At 37.8% G+C, this 18,772-nt stretch overlaps 1 protein-coding gene across 1 annotated transcript in view; it reads left to right on the top strand.

Moving 5' to 3' along the window:
* Positions 1–4,495: 4,495 nt before the first annotated feature.
* USP24 (ubiquitin specific peptidase 24) overlaps positions 4,496–18,772 on the top strand; it is a 49,721-nt gene continuing 35,444 nt past the window's right edge. The window contains exons 1-15 of the mRNA XM_029959746.1: positions 4,496–4,510; positions 4,689–4,854; positions 5,809–5,876; positions 7,283–7,426; positions 7,929–8,051; positions 8,956–8,991; positions 9,574–9,639; positions 11,129–11,194; positions 12,006–12,080; positions 12,863–13,021; positions 14,140–14,254; positions 14,777–14,880; positions 16,062–16,169; positions 16,632–16,727; positions 16,829–16,990. Coding sequence (XP_029815606.1) covers positions 4,496–4,510; positions 4,689–4,854; positions 5,809–5,876; positions 7,283–7,426; positions 7,929–8,051; positions 8,956–8,991; positions 9,574–9,639; positions 11,129–11,194; positions 12,006–12,080; positions 12,863–13,021; positions 14,140–14,254; positions 14,777–14,880; positions 16,062–16,169; positions 16,632–16,727; positions 16,829–16,990 — 1,503 coding nt within the window. The remainder of the gene's footprint in view (positions 4,511–4,688; positions 4,855–5,808; positions 5,877–7,282; positions 7,427–7,928; positions 8,052–8,955; positions 8,992–9,573; positions 9,640–11,128; positions 11,195–12,005; positions 12,081–12,862; positions 13,022–14,139; positions 14,255–14,776; positions 14,881–16,061; positions 16,170–16,631; positions 16,728–16,828; positions 16,991–18,772) is intronic.

The raw sequence follows: 18,772 nt of genomic DNA on the forward strand, positions 1-18,772 counted from the left end.
TTCATAGCTCTCCCACAAAGTGATGGGCATAGTAGATCAGAGAGCAGAGAAATGCTCTATTTTTATGGGTATTTGATGTATTTCTCTCACCTTGCCTCCACCTGAGCATTGCAGTACTCTGCAAACACTAGTGAGTGGTGCATCAGTGTGCTGTGGCACAGGGGAGCATCACTGCTGACACTTTACAGCTGGGGAAGCTGAAGCTTTGAAAAATTGATTTCTTTATGCTGACTGTGATAAAAACTGAAAGGTGGGCCTAGGATTTTTTTTTTTTTTTTGCTAATTCTGGCTTTATGCATTTTTTTCCATTACTGCTTTTCAGAGCAATTAAATTTTGTCCTGTATTATGTAGGCACATAATAACAAAACAGGGTGTTGGTTTGGGGTTTTTTTAGCAATGCAGTGGAATGCCAAAAATCTATTTTCTTGGCTACAAAATGATGGTTATTTTGTGAAAATCAGTTATTAGAGAGGCATAAGAGTGAAGGGAACTGCTTGGTCTGCTGGTGTCTTAGAAAGTCTGATCCTGTTGCTTGTTGAAAGAAATGTGACTTTGGGGTTTTTTTCCTAAATTATATTAGATTCAAGAGCACATGATGTGACTTAGCTCTGGTAATAATAAATTCTGTTGGTAGTCTTCTATCAAAATCAAATTAACAAATTTAAATTACAGTTTGACTGTAATTTCGTTACTAAGGCTGTCAATTAGCATCAAAACTATTCTTAAACTCCTTGTTATTTTATGTAAAGCAGCTGGTATGGGAACTGTCAGTGGCTTTAGTTAAAGAGTGTTTGATTAGTTAATTAGCTGAGTACTACAGGAATACATTTTGAAGCTTTGAACTGTGACCTTTTGGCAATTAAGTTATATTTCATTTTTGTGTGAGGGCTGATTTTTGTTTTGTGTTACTCTTCCATGGAAGGTTTTTTACTAGAGATTTAAGCAATGCTTTATTGATCATATATTTAACAATTTTTGTTTATTCAGCCTTGCAAGCAACTGTGGGAGGTACCAGGTCCCCAGAGTGAGAATCTTGAATCACTGCTTAAGCCTGTTCCTGTGAGAGTATTTCTCCTGGGAGCTTGTATGTGTGTTTAGCCATTACTGTATTTTCACACCTTGAAAATAAGCCAGAAGAGTCAAGACTGTTAGAGTGAGAGGATCTTCAGGGCTCTTATATAATGACAGATATATCAGAAGTCATGGAAAAGGATATTAAAGGATTGCCAGCAAAAGTTCTTTGGTCTCAAGACTTCAGCTGAAGGAGGAAGAATAGTCACAGTTGTGTGATGTGCACCATGATTTCCTATTGTGGAAAACAATGATCCTCACAGACTTTTAGACAGTTCGTCTTTGGATGATTATATTGGTTACCAGGAATAGGGGTTTGTTTTTTGTTTGTTGGTTTTTTTTTTTTGCTTTTTACTGTTCTGTTGGAGAATATCCCTACAAATCCTTAACATGTCAGGTGCCAGTTCAGTGTTAAGTCTGTTCAGCCAGAATTGCGAAGTCCTGTTACAGGTCATCATCACCTGGCAAACACCATACTTAAGTCACCTATTTGAGGGGAAGGAGGTAGTTTTATACATATATATATTAAAAAATAAACAAGCAAACAAAACCCATGTAGTTCTCCAAAAAAGAGATCCAGAAAACCACTTTTCAGGAGGCTGACATGGCCTTTCATACCATTTATTTTCACATGTACCATAATCATTCTTCAAAAGCTTGTATTTCCTCCGTGGACCTGTGGTCAGTAGAGTCTGTAATGACAGTTCTGAGCTGCCGAGTTACAAGGCATTGATTGTGAGGGCCTCTTCAGAGCTGTTTTGCATTTGTGAGTGTTAATAGAGCAAGTGAGATCTCCAGCCTGTGTTGGAGTATGAGATCTGTGTGCAAGATCTCCAGCCAGCACAAGATTACACAAGAGCTGAGCCTAGCTGAGCTGACGTTTCCCCTCGTGCTGCAGCAGCTGCTGGCTGCTGGTAATAAATCCCTCGCTTTAAAGAGCAGTGCAAATCGATTTGAAAGTTGGATGGTGAACAGTTTGGAACTAATTAGGAAAGAGCAGCAAGAAGTCTTTAAAGAGACTGTTACTTGTAGTAGATACATTGTAAAAAACAGGACTCAGTCTGTGCTAATATAAAGTGAACATAGCTGTAATCTCCCAGAAATGCAGAGTATTAAATATATTAATGGTTTGAAGGAGAATTTGAGTTTTAAACTACCGGGGCATTTATTTGAGACCTGCAGGTTTCACAGTACCTGTGAAGCCATGTGTGTGTGATGTGTTCTAAAATTAATAAATAATTAAACTTGATACTTTCTGGGCAGGGTTTTGGTAGCAGAAGGCTGATCAGCAAGAAGACTCATTGTTTCCTAATTAGTGGAATGTGCCAAAAGCATGCTCCTTCAATGCAAAGAGTTACCATTGTTACTAGGACAATATTCCCAGTACCACGCTCATTTTTTTGTGTAAAAAAACTCTTTTCACTACATTGTTGGTAAACTCAATCCAGACATGTCCTAAGCACAATTTATGATAATATGGGAACTGAATGTACAGTGAAGAATGTGTTATTTCACTCATTCCGTGTGAATTTCCGTATTATGGACACTGGCAATCACTTGTGTGGAAACAGATAAAGAAAGAGCAGCATTGCTCGGATGCAGATGGGAGAACACAAAAGGCAGAGTTTTTCAGCAATAGCTGAAGGTCTGCACTGCTACTCTGCAGCTCTTAAACTGTCTATTGCTAACGCTGGCTTTATTTAACGTGGACACTTTCCTCCAGAGAATGGAGCAACCGTAGCTCAGTTTCTGTAATCATTTGCTGAAACGTTGCTTTCCTTGGCTGCAAGTCTGGGCTGAACTGCAGTCGTTTAGTGCTCAGCAATTGTGTGTTTGTTATCCTTAGTCTGCCTTTATTATACTAAAAGCTGTATCCCATCCTGTTACTGTGAGGGCTTTCTTTATAACCTCACCCTTGTTTTCTGTAGGAAATGGATTTGTGCTCTGCGTGGGCTGTTCTTTACAAAAGCTGAAAACTGTTTGGTCAATACATCAGGATAATTCCTAAAAAAAAAAAGCTTGTAAATAATTTCAGTGACCTTTCGTTTAGACCTTCAAACATTTCTTCTTCAAAACCTGAAGTATTTAAACAGGGCATGATTTACTAGATGGGAATTACATTAGGCTTCCATGCACAGTGCTGGATCAGGTGACCAGTTTCAGAAGCTGATATTCAGGCCTATTGAAGTACAGCTTCCTATAGTGGCAAACTGGGGACTAAATGCTTAGTAAGGGGTTGGAGAAAGGTGGCACCTTCCTTCCCAAACATTGACATGTGTGGTTATTCTGAGCACTCTGTATCATTCCTGTAAATTTTACTGCTGCTCTCCAGAAACTGTAAGTCCAACCCCTGTGTGCAATCAGTGAACTTTAAATATAAGCTTTATGCTGTTCTCTTGGCTCAGTATTTTTGAACCATTATGTGAATGACACATTTACTTTTTTAAAAACAAGTCTAATCCTACGAATAGCAAATGCAGTCAGAGGGCTGGAAGCACACTTGTGCACATACATTGACTTAATTCTTTGTATACCGCGTCCTCCAGAGTTCGGTTCTTTCTTTTGGTTTATTTCTATTCTGTTCACTTTCCTGACACTGTCTGTTTTTTACTCTATTTCCTGCTTGTCCTTCCTCCCTCTGTCTCTGGCTTCTCTCTCAGTGGGATCTTGTTACCATCACTGTGGTTGTGTTTTCCACTGTCTCTGGCAGTCACTCCATTTGCTGCCAGGCCTGATCCAGACATTCTGTCCTTTCTCCTGCTTGCCTTGCCTGCTGTTGTGGAGGCAGGGAAAGGTAGTCCATGTGAACTCTTTGACACATTGGGTAGCTGGATGCAAAGTTAAAAAACAAACAAAAGAAAATAAATGAATAACTTGTCTGCTCTTCATTTGGCGCTGCTGAGACGGTTACCTAACATGGTACTCAGTGAAGACCAGGGGGTAATTCTGTGTCCTGTACACAGAAAGAGCTGCTGTTTAGTGGCACTAGCAAGGAAACCTGTAAAGCTTAGCTGGAGTCCTCTGCTTGTCTTTTCCCTGTTCCCTTCTGTTATATTTGCCAGTAACTCGTTTTGACTTCAGGAGAAGGACAATTGCAGTTTCCTTGTTGGACAATTATATTTGAGATGCACATTTTTCTTCATTAGCTAATAAAAAAATCCCACTGTACTGGAACAGTGTCCAGTATTTCTTGATGTGATGGGATGAAGTGCACCTCTCTTAGAATAAACTGTTCCCATATTCTAGAGCAGTTGTTGAACAGAGGATTAATATGCAGATCTATGGAGATCAAGATTTGTACTCTACAGTCTCACAGGGACTGGAAGTACTTATCACTTGGCTCTAAGATCTGATATGCTAAGGAACAAGATTTGCCTCTTAAATAGGCAATTAGTTAACAATTAGTTATGTAAACATAGTAGCATGAAATACATACAGGTATGTAATCCCTTCAAATTGAAATGTTAAATTCTACTTTGAAAAACACAAGCAGCCTCAGGGTTGAGAGTTTGACATGCTTGTTACAAGCACAGCTACCTTTTCTGAAGCTACAAAACCCTTTAATTTGTCTGAGAAATTGCTTTACCTGAACGTCTTTTTTTCCCTCCCCCTCCAGAAAAATGATGAAAATGGGAATTGCTCCGGTGAAGGGATTGAGTTTCCAACAACTAACTTGTATGAACTGGAGAGCAGAGTTTTAACAGATCACTGGTCCATACCCTACAAGCGGGAGGAGTCTCTAGGCAAGTGCCTAATTGCATCCACCTACCTAGCAAGACTGGGTAAGTTCTCTTTCCACAAATATACGGGTTATATGTTCAAAGGATGTCACAGACAGTATGCTGGGCAGTTGTGTGTTTCACTTTAATCTAGCAGTTGTTTACTTGGCACCCTGATCACATCTCTGGGAAAGTGGTTAACAGTGAACTGTTCCACCCAATGCTGTAAAAAGAATGTTGATCTCTTTTCTTTTTCTCTGAAATAATTTGTTCACTTAAGCTTTTTTAAAAACGGGAGCACATGTTTCTTTATGTTCTAATGATTGTAGAAATTACAGTTTTTCAGAGCTGAATTACTGACTCGTTTCTGTCATTGTGCTGGTTATTTTTCCATTCGTAAAAACAAGCTGTCATCTAAATCCATGCTGTGGCACGCTTGTATAACTCGTTGTTTTTCCCTAGTGAAATGCTTGTATTGTGTTAGACCCGAATTTGACTTTTCTGTATTCAGTAGTTTGGCTGGGGTTAAGAGTGTTAAGGAGGCACCACGCCCAACAACTGGTATATAATGAGAGTACAAGATGTTTTTTCTGTCATGCCTGATGGCAGACTAAAGGGATGTTGTAATCTCTTGGAAGAATACAAGTTGTTAAGTGATTCTGATTTGCTTCTTTGCTTCTAATCTGTGTTAGAAGGCTGTGCTTAGATTTGGGCTTGGATGGAGGCTGTAAAGCATCAGTAATGATGTACAAATTGTAAACTTTGAAGCTTACAAGTTACTTATGGTGAGAATGCTTAAAGAGGTTGTTAAAGGTGGACATTGTGAAACTCCTTAGTTCTGAAAGGCAGTTCTCTTGACTTGTTGCTGAAAAAGCATGCTACTTATGAATGAACAGTAGCATTTTTTTACTGCTGGTTTGGGTTGGTGTTCCCAAAAGCTTGTGATGAGATCCCTGAAGTAATCTTAAAAAGTATATTTTAAAAATACTTTTTAAATGCACTCTCATTTCTGTAAAGGTCTTTCTGATTCCGATGAGAATTGCAAGAGATTTATGGACAGATGCATGCCTGAAGCATTTAAAAAGGTAAGTAGGTACAGCAGACTAATTCAATGTTTCTTTGCATTGTTCATGGCAGAAGTAGTGTTTTGTAATCCAGACTTGAGAAACTATGGCAACTGCTGAGTGTGTTCTTAGATTACAGTCACACTCAAATTATTTTCCTAGACTAAAACATACAGAAACTTAGATTAAAATCATACAAAGCTTTTTTTCTTTACTTTTTTCCCTTAAATGAAGAGCTCTGTAATAATTAGCAGAGCCTAAAGACAGGTTTAAAGACCCTTGGATAAGGTCATTAGTGGCAAGTTCACAGTCTGATTTCCCTTAGCTATTCTTTCTGCTCCTTCTTCAGAGGATTGCTAATTTCTTTTCACAATCCATTTAGAATTTGTCTTTCCCCTCAGTGTTTAATGCCTTGTGTTTCTCTGGGTCTCTGTGACTTTTCTCTAAAGAGCTTCCCAAACCAATTCACTTCCCACCATTCCATCCATTTTGGATACTGTCTAAATTTCTTGCCCAGTTTTTCAACCATATGCATAAAAACACATATACACCTTTTTAAAAGTTACTCAGTCCTAGTCTTAAATTAATGAGAATATAATTATATTTAGGGAAGATAGAAATTTAAGGGAAAAATTCTTTTTCCATTTGGCTATCAAAGTAATAATCTTACATACTATAGTTTTATATCACTTGATGTTTTTTGCATATAAAATAAATGGTGTAGATAGTTCCTGCAGAAGAATAATCTGTAGAAATCTAAGTTTAGAATGTGCTGAATTACAATTTGCTGAAATATTTGCAAGAAACGCTATTAATGGTACAAAAAATAATTGTATTTAAACTATTAAGTTTTTTAACTGCTTCTGTTCAGACCCAGCTAGCAGACATTAAATGAAGTTTGCAGATGGCAGCCTAGTGTCCTTTATAAAGAACATGAGACCAGATTCAAAGAACGTGTTTCAGTAGGTGGGAAGCAGATTAAATACCTCTCTCTTCATGGTACATGGCCTTTGTTTTCCAATAGAGGCTGCTCAAAAAGTGTGAATTAGTAAATGGTTATTACAGCTCAATCAGTTCAGCTTTGTGACTGCCTACTTGAAGATTTAATACTTGTGAGTTCAATCTGCAAGCAAATTAGTTTCATATTAGTTGTTCTTTGCAAAGGTTACAGTCTTTACCAGTGCGTGGAAATGGAAAACAGTTTGATACATTTTATTTTCTGTCATGAAGTGTGATTTAAGGTGTTCTTCAGCTAAATTACAAATTGAATTAACTCTTAAGGCATTAGTGCAGGAAGAACGTCTGAAAAACACACCAGATAGTGATTAGTGCACTCCAAGGAAGCATTTGCTCTGGAAACAGTCTTTCTCCTGTTTTGTGATTGTGCTCAAACTTTAAAAAAAAAATCACTTTTTTTTCTTTTTAAGCTGTTAACATCTAGTGCCGTTCACAAATGGGGAACTGAAATCCATGAAGGAATATACAACATGCTTATGCTGCTAGTGGACCTGGTTGCAGAGAGAGTAAAACAAGATCCTATTCCCGTGGGCCTGCTCGGTGTACTTACAATGGTATTTGACTCTCTGATGCAATCTCTGATATCTGGGTATTTGGCATTTTGTATTTATGGTCTTGATGCTTTTTCCAACTGTGAGTTGTAGTTTTTTGTTTTAAAATCTGCAGCCACTGCTTGCAGATATTTTACATCCAGCATACAATTCAAAGGGGTGAGTACTGTTCAAAACTTCTGAAAACTAGCAGTCTCAAAAAAAAAAAAAGTCATATTTGCTGTCACTTCACTGTTTATTTTTTAAAACTGGTACTTTGAGTTGAGCTCCCCTTTTTACAGCTCTCTGGCTCACATGGTTATTGGGTATTGTCTGTACAGAATGGAAGCTTCAGAATGCTTTATACAATGAGAACTGAGAGGCTGGAGCAGGGGACTTCTGTTCAACGTTATTTTTTGCTAGATCTTTAACTGCCAACCCAGAAAATGCTCGATTGAAGAAGTCAGATATTATCAAGATAGGTTTCGAGACTGGCATAATCCATGGTGTTCATTGTTCTTTCAAGGCATTTAATCCCGACAATGAATATCATTTCAAGAATCGAATGAAGGTGTGCCAGAGAAACTGGGCAGAAGTCTTTGGGGAGGGGAACATGCATGCTGTCTCACCCATATCCACATTTCAAAAGGTAAGCATGACCATGCCCTAAAAACTACTTTTAGTGTAGATGTTTTTGTTTCAGAAAAGATTGTTTGATTAGTAGGTATTTATAGCACAAGAAAGCTTAAATGTGTCACCAAGAATTATAGCAAATACATCTGCAGTATATGTTGGTCTGTAGAAATGAATTTGTCCTCTCAAATTGTCCCAGTTCTCTGTTAGAGGCTAGATTTAGAAACTTCTGTACTTTCATGTCTAAAGTAACACAACAGTCTGTGTGCTGCTTTAGACATGAAGTACATAACGGGTAGATCTGTGTATCTAAGGACTGACATCTGTTTGATTGTTGAGTGTGAAATGACCAGGATAACTCCAAGTGTTCAGTTCTAGCAGAGAATTCATGCTTTTCTGACAGCAAGGGGTATGATATCCTCATGTCAGACCAAGGAGGCAGTTTTTGAGGTTTGCACTGTCTTGTCGCTGTTGTTCCAGATGGGTGGGTCTAAAACAGAATCAGTGGAGTTGATCTCTCCTTCAGGAAACAAGTTTGTGGCCACAGAAAGAAAATTCTACATCTGCTGCTTTGGGAAAGGTTCTTTAGCACTGTTCCACGCTGCTAATGTTCTATAAATACAGTTGCTTGTGAGTCAGCAGCCACAGTGTGTACTGTTGCCACAGCACACGGGCAGTGATGTCAAGCAGAGTCCAAAAAAGGATGATGCTCATGAGAACCAACCAGAACTCCAGCTATGTGCTTAGTAAAGGAGCTGTTACAAACACCTGCTGTTTCCTTTGAAATAACAGTGTGTTAACATAACATTTGAGGTGTGGGTTAATGGGCTGAATGTGTCTGTCCAAATTCCTGTTTTAGAAGACAAATGTTTAGCGTTGATGTTGCAGCTACTAACTTGTTGATGTTCTTATTGTTCAAGGAACCTCACGGGTGGCTGGTGGATCTGGTAAACAGGGTATGTAAATGTAAACCAAGCAGAATTGTTGTTTGTCACTTAAATTATTTGTCTTCAGAGATAATTTTTGTTCCCTCTCACCCCACTCCGACTCATTTTTTCACTTTTCTGACAACCACAAAAATACAGTTTGAGATCTTAATCCTGCCTGTATGTAGGGAAGGGCCTTGCAAACTACATCTTGTTGAATTGCTACCTTCTCCCTTGAGCACCCTTACCCTAGCATGGTAGCTATGGCTAGAGGAAGTCAAGAGCTCAGCTTAGGCTGCAAGCAAAAGTCTTCCAGTCAAAAGTGTCGGGCTAGTCAGCTGTTGCTGTATGTGGTCTCACTTTCTTCCCTATGTCCTTTTTTACTGACGACAGAGTTTGTAGCTTGATGTTTAAACTCTGGAACCAGGTATAATTGCATTGAATTCTCCAGTGTGCCCCTGAATTCTCATGAAAACATAAAGCTTATTTTGAGTGGAATATTCCATGTCAGAGGGTACTTGTAGGCATCTTGGTAACTGTTAGTGAAGTATTTTCTATGATCTCTTATTTAATACTGTAGTTAACTACATAATACTGATTATTTTCTTTCAGTTTGCAGAGTTGGGTGGATTTTCAGCAATTCAGTCCAAACTCAATTCAGAAGATATTGAACTTGGGGTGAGTTCATCTTCTGTCATGAGACTTCTCCCTTTCCTTTACACCCTTCACGTAGAACAAGCAGTGTCCCTTTTGGCAATGCTCTTACCTTTGCTTTGGTATCAGAGCAACATTCCCACAGAGCCCTGGAGAAGTGCTGTCAGACTGAAGGTCAAATGAGGTTGTACAGAAGAGTTCTGACTGAAGAGCTTTGGAGACGTCACAGAAAAGAGGGAAAATTAGTGTACCTTTTTGCTGACATTCAGCCTTCTGGTTAAATGTCAATCAAAGTAGTTTCACTGTATGTTCACCAGTATGTCCCTGGTTTTCTGTTTACTTTATCCATAGCTGAATTTAGCTGCAAGTGAATTGACTTCTGTCATTTATTATAAAAATCATAGTTTAAGGAAAAAAATCCTTAGAAAGACAGTGTCTAATCCTAAACAACTTTTCAAAAACTGTGTCTAAAAACTGAATGGTTCAACAGTGCTAAACTGTTTTTGGTGTCAAAGCCTAACTTGGCTAGTTTTAGCTTCCTAACCTATATTCAGGAGACTTATGAATCTTTCACGGTTTGAAGAATGAGGAGGGTAAAAGCAAACAATGTCATTTGGAACCCTTATCCCCCAGTACAAAATCAGTCTGCTTTCAGTGAAATGCCATTAGAGAGAATTCAACTTATTTTCTTGGGATATTGATATTTGTTGCTTTATACAGAGATATGTGAGCATGACAGAAGAGTAAGGAAACACCATTTACATCCCAGTCCTTCAGTGGAAACTTTGACTTGACTTTGTTTAATGATTAATAACTGCTTGCTTAGGAAGGAAATCTGGGTCAGTGTCACTTAATTTAGGCCTTTGATTGCACTGGTGCACACTCAGTTTTACATTTCTTGATCCAATGTGAGAAGAAACCAATTTTGATAATGCCTTTATACATTTAATTTCTTTGATAATAGATACCACTTTAAAATCATGCGTTGAAGGGATCTTGACATGTATATGACACATTTACAAGAGCTTTCTCCCACGTAATGCTTGGGGAAAGAAATTTGCCATATGGCTTTAACCTTAAATTTTGCATTCACACTTCTCATTGCTGTAGAGAGCAAGCAAAATGTGATGTGTTCCTTTCCGTCTGTTTATTTCTCTGACTGAAACAGGATCAGTCAGAGAAGACTGAACAGGATGATGAGAGGACCAAGACTAGTGAAAACGGGGAAGGCACTTTTTATTCCAGGCAAAAGTATATAACACATACTGTATGCCATGTATAACATATCTAATATGTAGCACATACTCTAGTGTGTGCCATAGAGTAAATCTTTCCTGAACTATGTGTTGTTTTTGGTGTACAAGTCCTTTACAACAATCGTTGCAAGTGACTGGAAATTACTGTATGAGATAAATAATACTTGTTCATCTTCGTTTGCTTTTTAAGATATAGATTGCTAACTATGCAAAGATCTCTTACATGTGCCCCTAAATACTTGCTGTCTGTCTTTCAGGCAATCTCTGCATTAGTTCAGCCATTTGGAGTTTGTGCAGAATATCTTAACTCTTCTGTAGTACAGGTAAAATGTCTTTGTTATGAGTTGTCAGAGGACTGAAAATTTGCTTCCAACTGTGTTGGTGTGAAACTGGTGACTAATTTGAAAATCCTTCAAACCTAACATTGCAGAAAGTAAAGGAACCATTTTGAGCACCCTGAAGGTGATGAATAAAGGGCTCAGACAATGTTTAGATTCTTTTTCTAAGCAGTGATCTGTAGTCACGTATCTGCATCTGCAACAGCGAGAAGCTTTACCATGGCCATTAGTAAGCTTCATCTGTGTAAACCATGTGGGAAATGAATCCAGCCTGATGGATGGGTTTTGCATTTAGTTTAACTTGCTGCCTGAGATCAAACACATTAATATGAGAGTTTACACTGCAAAAATTGTGGTACTGCAAAAAAAATTTCACTATGATATATTCGTATGTGCAAATGCACTCCAGGCTTCACATCTGCACTCACCAACAAAAAATATTGAGTTAGTACGTGACTAAAAATATTTATTTGAAGAGGATATAGTTTAGAAGCCCATGAGAGTCAGAGAGGCACATGCACCTAATAACTGATGCATTTTGAGAGGTCCATCAGTCTGTCAGTTTTTGTAAAGCTGCATTACAGTGATGTGAAATGGGTTCTTACTCTAATTGCTTCTTTTTCTGGACATAGCTCTCAGGATAGTTTTATGTATGTTATAGGTGTTGCTTTACGTCTAAGCTAATGGTGAGCTTTCAGCTAAGTATTTCATTTTGCTGCAGCCACATCTTTCGAGTAGTGTAATTGATTTCAGGAAACATTAAAATGATTGTCATACCTTTTCTCACATTCTTTAGCCCATGCTGGATCCAGTCATTCATAAAATGATTAAATATGTACAGAATGTAGAAGAGAAGGACTTGAAAGACAAGGTAATGTTTTACATATTAAATATTTAGGAATAACTTCCTGTGTGTTTTGGAAATGCTGGCAATGTAGACTAAAACAATAGCTTTATTTTCCCTGGCAAAAATACAGCCTGTTCTGAATTCTGTCGTCGATCTGTGACTGAATGACATAGATCAAAATGCATTTACCCAATTCCATTCAATACCTTTTTCAGTAGATATCTAACATTATGACCCTTTTTAAAATTTTTTGCCACTTTTGCTGTTGAATTTTTGGTTTTATTGGTCCCCTTGTGCAGTATGTTGAATGCTTGCTTCTCTAACTGACTTGAAGATGGTTCCTATCATGCAGTCAGTGAAATTCATATAATTTGTGTGCATATGACTGTTGCATTAGCTGTTTGCTTCTGAGAATTTGGTAGTTGTTGGTAAAGTGTCCATTTAAATAACTTGTGGCTACTTCCTGCATTACCCTGAATTTGGCATTCAGTTCTATTAAATTTTTGAGTGTTGACTTTTTAGATAAGACTTAAATTGTTAATTGTTAACTGGAAAGTATTCATAGGTTGTGGAGCTACAGGGGAGCAATTTAGTGTACCAAATCTGTGGCTTTAACCGATAGTTTTGTTATCTTAAAATTTCTGGAGTACAAGTAATACTTTAAGATGTACATGGTACTATATTTCATAGATTAAAGAGTCTGTGCTGGGTCACTAAACCTACTCTTTGTGGATCACAGACCTTTGAAACAGAATAGCAAAAATAGCAATGTCTCTATTTGTCCTTTTTTGTTTTGTTTTAAACAGAGACTAGTCAGTATCCCTGAGCTCTTGTCTGGTATCAAACTGCTGTGTATGCGCTTCCAACCTGATCTGGTCACTGCAGTCGATGACTTACGGCTGGACATCCTGCTGCGCATGTTGAAATCTCCTCACTTCAGTGCAAAGATGAATTCCCTCAAAGAAGTAGGTTTGCTTTGTATGTGTGTGTGTGCTCATTGAGCATGTGTGTAAGTGGGATAGGTTGTTAATAAGCCACCAAAACCACAACCTTAAAAAAAGAGGTGGCACAATATTTCTTTACAAATTATGTTGCCTTAGCAAAAGCTCAGTTCACGATAAATACCAAAACAAGTTAATATGACAGGAGTTGTTTGTGGTATTTATTCAGGAGTTGTTTTAATATTTGTTAGCCACTGCAAGGGTTGTGGCCTCCAAACTAGAAAGAACTAGACATAACTTGAACCTTTCCTAAGAAGTGTGGTTTGAGATTGATTTATAGGCAATGGTCCATGTTATTCGTTCAATATTCATTTTGAGATAATCCTGAGTATCCTGTGGCATATCCCTTTTTTTTCCTTTTAATGGTAGAAAACAGAAAAAGACCAAATAGGACTTAAACCTCCACTTATATCTCAGTCCACTCGTATCAGGTCATTGCACTATGTAATTGCATTTTTTTATTATGGTTGTGTGCAGAGAGTGTAGTGTTTGAGTCCCTCTTTTGTGCTTTTTCCTTCTTTATTTATTGGAAAATTGAGATGTTAGACCTCATTGCTGTTTGGTCCTTAATCATAAATGCTGTGTATCTGTGTGAAGTTATAAGAGTGCAGCTTTTGAAGGCTGTAGCAGAAATGTGCTCTTTCTCCCTAGAGTGAGGAGCCTGTATCAGTTCAGTATTGGATAAAAAATAGGACACTGATTTGAGCGTAACAAGCAGAAGGCTGAGATAACCTACTTCTGGTGTATCTGTAGAGAGATACCTGGCAGCACAGGCCAGCTTTTCTGTGTCATAATGAGAATAAGATTCTGCTGCATCAGAGACTGATGAGAAGGTGTTTCTGGTTAGGAATTTGCTTTTAAACAGCTTATTAAAAAACAAAACCAAACAAATAAATGAACAAAAAATCCAACAAGCCACCAAAAACAACCAAACAAAAAAAATCCCAAACACTTCCTGTACTCAAAATATTTTGGGATTCCTGCTTAAGCTTCATAATAAGCCTTTTTGAATAGATTTCATTGTGTGCCTGTATAATGCATGTGGCAATCACTGTTAGAATCTCACAGTTTGCAACTTCTAGGTAACAAAATTAATAGAAGACAGCACTGTCTCCAAGTCGGTGAAGAATGCGATAGATACAGACCGCCTGCTAAATTGGCTCGTAGAGAATTCGGTTCTGTCGATTGCTCTAGAAGGTAAGAACTCCCACGAAGACTTTTGGCACGTGCTTTGAAGGATTTAAATTTTAAAATTTCATCTGTCCCTTTCAATACATTTTAATTTAACAGTATTAGCAGGAGAGTTCAAGGCTTTGTCGTCTTCAAAATAAAGTAAAATTCTGCAAATTCTGCTACTATAGTCTAGTCCTCTGTTTGACATCTGTGCAGATGTCTTCTGCTGTACCCTGGGTTTTTAATGTCAGTTTATATATTGTTAGCCTCTAGAAAAGAGAGAAAAGAGGATTTTCTTTCCCAACTGGTAATGTTTTACAGGGGTGGACTGCTATCACTTTTATGAAGTAAAAAAAATAAAAGTGGAAAGAGCCTTGTTCTTTTTCTTTGTACTGATAGACTTATCTGTAACAGTACAGAAAGAATTTTCAAATTAAGATTGCTTTGTTCTTCTTCCTTTTAAAAGAACTTGTTTATTCTCATTCATTTAGTGTATCAAATACTGTTTTAAATGTATTAATTTAGTTGCCTTTCTTTGTTTGACAGGTAATATAGACCAAGCGCAATACTGTGATCGTATAAAGGGAATTATTGAACTACTGGGCAGTAAATTATCTTTAGATGAGCTCACTAAAATTTGGAGAATTCAGGTAAGCAACCAAGGCTAGGCAGGTGCTTTTAGACTGTCTTTCAGAAGCACACATTGTAATGATGGTATTTATTTTGCTTATAATCTATGCATCTCTATTGCAAGGTGGAGATATTGGGATTTTAACAGTATAATTAATGCAGAGGCTTTCTTTTACTTTTTCCTTTACCATTTAAAATCAACTGTTCTGGCAATTTCTCGTAACACAGTTGTTAAATCCTATGATGAAGTTCAGTTCTGTAGCACTGTGTGCTAAGGGGCTGCAAAAATATTTCATTGGAATAAGAGGTTGGCAGCCTGAAAAAGGTGACAAAGTGTTTGTCCAGCCCAAAGACCATGCCTAAGTATTTTAATTTTTGTAACTGGAGGTATGAATTTGAATGTGGTTTACAGTGTGACTTCAAAGAGAGTGGGCTCAACCTGTATGAATTCCCATTTACCTTGCAGTACCTACATATAATTGACCATATAATGACAAGTCGTCTTTTGGCTTTCACTTTATGTATATGCAACTTACCACTGTGTGGGAAAGGTGGTTTGAGTGTTTAATGCAAATGACACGTGGAAACTTTGACCAAAAACTAATCTTCCCCTGCAGGAAATGCTTTTCTTCTCTGTCCAAATGTTGATGTTTCAGACTAAACTCATTGAATATTGTCAGCCCTGCCGTATGTGCGGGCATAGCAGCAAGTCTTTAATGCTTAGTAGAGCTGAAATATGATTCTAGTTCGCTCGCTTTTATTCTTTAATAAAACACAAAACTTCCTCCCCCTCTCTGGCTGTTGTTACCATGGTGCCTCCATCCGTGTGGGAGGAGATTTTTGTATTGCTCACTTTTGAGTAAAGCCTTATAGGGTGTCAGAGATGCAACACCCCACACATGAACTTCACCAAGCAATAAAAATGATGATGTTTGTATTACTCCCACTGCAGCAGGTAGAAGCTGCTGTAATAATGGCAGACTTTTTCTTTCCTGCTTTAGAATTACTTCTCTCTGACCAGACCTCTCTGCCAGGCAAATGAGGAGCACAGACAGTTATTTTGACCTTGTTTTTCTAAAATGTCAAAATCTGCTATTCTTTCTCATTAGCATGAACAGTAAGATAATGCTTACATGAAAGTTTTTCTCTATCTCATTTGGGTTAAAGACCTACCATCTTGTGTTTTCCTTCTTCTTTTCAGTCAGGACAATCCTCTACTGTGATTGAAAACATACATACCATTATTGCTGCAGCTGCTGTGAAGTTTAGTTCTGATCAGCTCAACCATTTATTTGTTTTAATACAAAAGGTAAGTTTTCATATGAATTTACATTCCTTAGGAAGAGAATTGATGAGATGTACTTATGCACACAGTGTATTGAAAGGCAAATGCCTTGAATGCATTTGTATTTTTTATATAAATGTAAAATTTGCTATAAAAAAATAACACTTTTCCTACTAATTTTTATGTTATCCCAGAAACCTAATCTGTTACTGTATTGCTAATTGACTTAGCTTTTAAGTACATTATATAGCCAGTCCTAAGGTACCTAAAATATTTTATATTTATTCTCTAATAGTTTATATTTGAAAAAAGAGTTGGGGAAATTAGTCCTGTAACTCTCGGTAACAGAAATAAGGAAATACATATGGTGGAAACATATTTGTTTATATTTGATTTTCCTGCAGTAAAACAGTTGTGAATTACATTTTTGTGTACATTTGAGACTTAACAGACTTAACAGTGCTTGGTGATTTCTTTGCTATCCAGAGCTGGGAGACAGAGAGTGACAGGGTGAGACAGAAGCTGCTGAGCCTGATCGGGCGCATTGGTCGAGAAGCACGTGTGGAAACAACCACTGGAAAGGCACGTGAATGGTTTTAGTTTGAATTTCTCGTTTATTCAACGTATAGTTGCTAGTCTCTGTACTTCCTAGGTCCTGACTATTCTTCCACTTCTTCCTCTAGGTTCTGGAGGTACTTTGGGAGCTGGCTCACCTTCCAACATTACCATGTAGTCTTATTCAGCAGGCCTTGGAGGAACATCTGACAATCCTCAGTGATGCTTATGCAGTGAAAGAGGCAATCAAAAGAAGCTATATCATCAAATGCATAGAAGATATAAAGAGGGTTGGTTTATTATTTTATCTTTTCCAAAATGAGATCTTACCTAGCCTTGATGTTGCCCTTTCTTTCAAGATGCACAAATTGTGTGTCCCATCTGTAAGTTCTTACCTTGGGGAGTCCACGAGAGGGGTAGGCTTTGTGTGAGCCACTTTGTTGACCATGAGACTCATAGTAAGTCTCTTGCCTTTGTTTTAAGCAAATTTTCAGCACAAGGAGTGATCAGTTTATGGGAAACTACCAGGATGGGCCCAAGGTTAGAATTTGCAAATGGAACCACTATAAAGGTATGTCAGTATTTTAACTGTCCCTTTCATGTGAAAGCCTAGATTAGTTTTCTCTGAGTTAAGCATGTGTTCTGGCATGACCATTAAGTCTCAAAATGCAAATCAATATTTAAATTGTAGTAGTTTTGTATTTTAATAAAATACTTGAACTCTCTTCATATAACATAAAGAAGCCATTCCCACAGCTGCTTGTGCTGTTTCCTGGCAGCAGCAGAGATGTGCACAGCTTAAGAGACTGCATATATTCTATCTGCACTGTTCACATAGCAGGCAGTTTTTCTTGAGGCCTGCAGGAATGCTCCTGTCTCCTTTTTTTTCAGTCTGAAGTATGGTCTAAATAAAGAAAAAGGCTTGTACTTTTTTTATTCATTTCTTTCATGATAAATTAGGTTTTGTCTGTGTTGCAGCATCTGTAGAGGATGTAAGTTGCTCAGAAGGCATGTAATGTTGCTTCTCGATATTGATCACACTTCTGTGTGCTCATGAATATGGATTTCAAATCTTGAATTCTCAATGTCTGAAAGTTGTAGTTTTTTTCTTTTGGATCTTCTCTTATGCTTTCCTAATCTCATTCCTTTTAATTATATTCTGGCAAGGCTTTTACAGAGATGCTGCAGTGGGAAGCACTAACAAAAGCTGTAATTGTAAACTAGAAGGGATTGGAGTAACCATACAGCAGACTTCTAAAATACATTGTGTTCTTATTTCCCTTCATTAGGGATCATAAAGAAATAAACTGGGAGGGAATGTAATATTGAGGCAGCATTCTCAAATACATGAGGGATTCTTCAGTGGAGAGCTACCTGTTATGGGCAGGTTCCTCTAACCTCTCTGAGTGTGTAGGTGGTATTGGTTGTTGTCAGTATTTAAACCAGACATCACTGCTCTGAACAAGCAACCTCAGTACTGGTTTGTGTGGTCAAACTTTACAGAAAATGAAGCCTTCCAGAAAAGTGATGAGCAGGTCTAACAATGAGGTAGGAGGGTTATTCTTTGTAGGATCTCTTTCAAAATGCAGCTTAAGTACCCTTTGCTTCCTATCAGAGGGCTCCTTGCAGCACCAATCAGAAATTTCTTCTTTTAACCCCTAGTAGTATTTGAGATTCTTTTTTTAATTATTCTTGCTTTAGCAGTAAGCAACATTATTTGACTGGATTTGCCCTTTTATGCTGTTTTAGGCCTGCTTCATCCCCTGTAATTGAGGAAGGTGGTGGTTTATCATCTCTCCCTGGTGCAACTGAGTTCTTTTTCGCTACTTAATTTGCATGTTCTCTAGCAAGGAGCTGGTACTTTGGCTGAATAACAGGGATAACCAAATGGCTTATGTGTGTCAAAGGACTTCTTGTAGAAAGTGAAGAAGAGCACCATGAGTGTGTTTGGAAAGGGACCAGGAACAAGTAACTGGAGCCTGCAGAGCTCGTAGCTGTTGTTTTGAAACAACAGCATTAATAGACATCATTAGTCTTCCAGGAGTCTGAGGGGAAAGTCGATCTGTTGTTGG

This window comes from Manacus vitellinus, unplaced genomic scaffold, assembly GCF_001715985.3.
Source record: "Manacus vitellinus isolate BGI_N305 unplaced genomic scaffold, ASM171598v3 scaffold_21_pilon, whole genome shotgun sequence".
Lineage (NCBI taxonomy): Eukaryota > Metazoa > Chordata > Aves > Passeriformes > Pipridae > Manacus > Manacus vitellinus.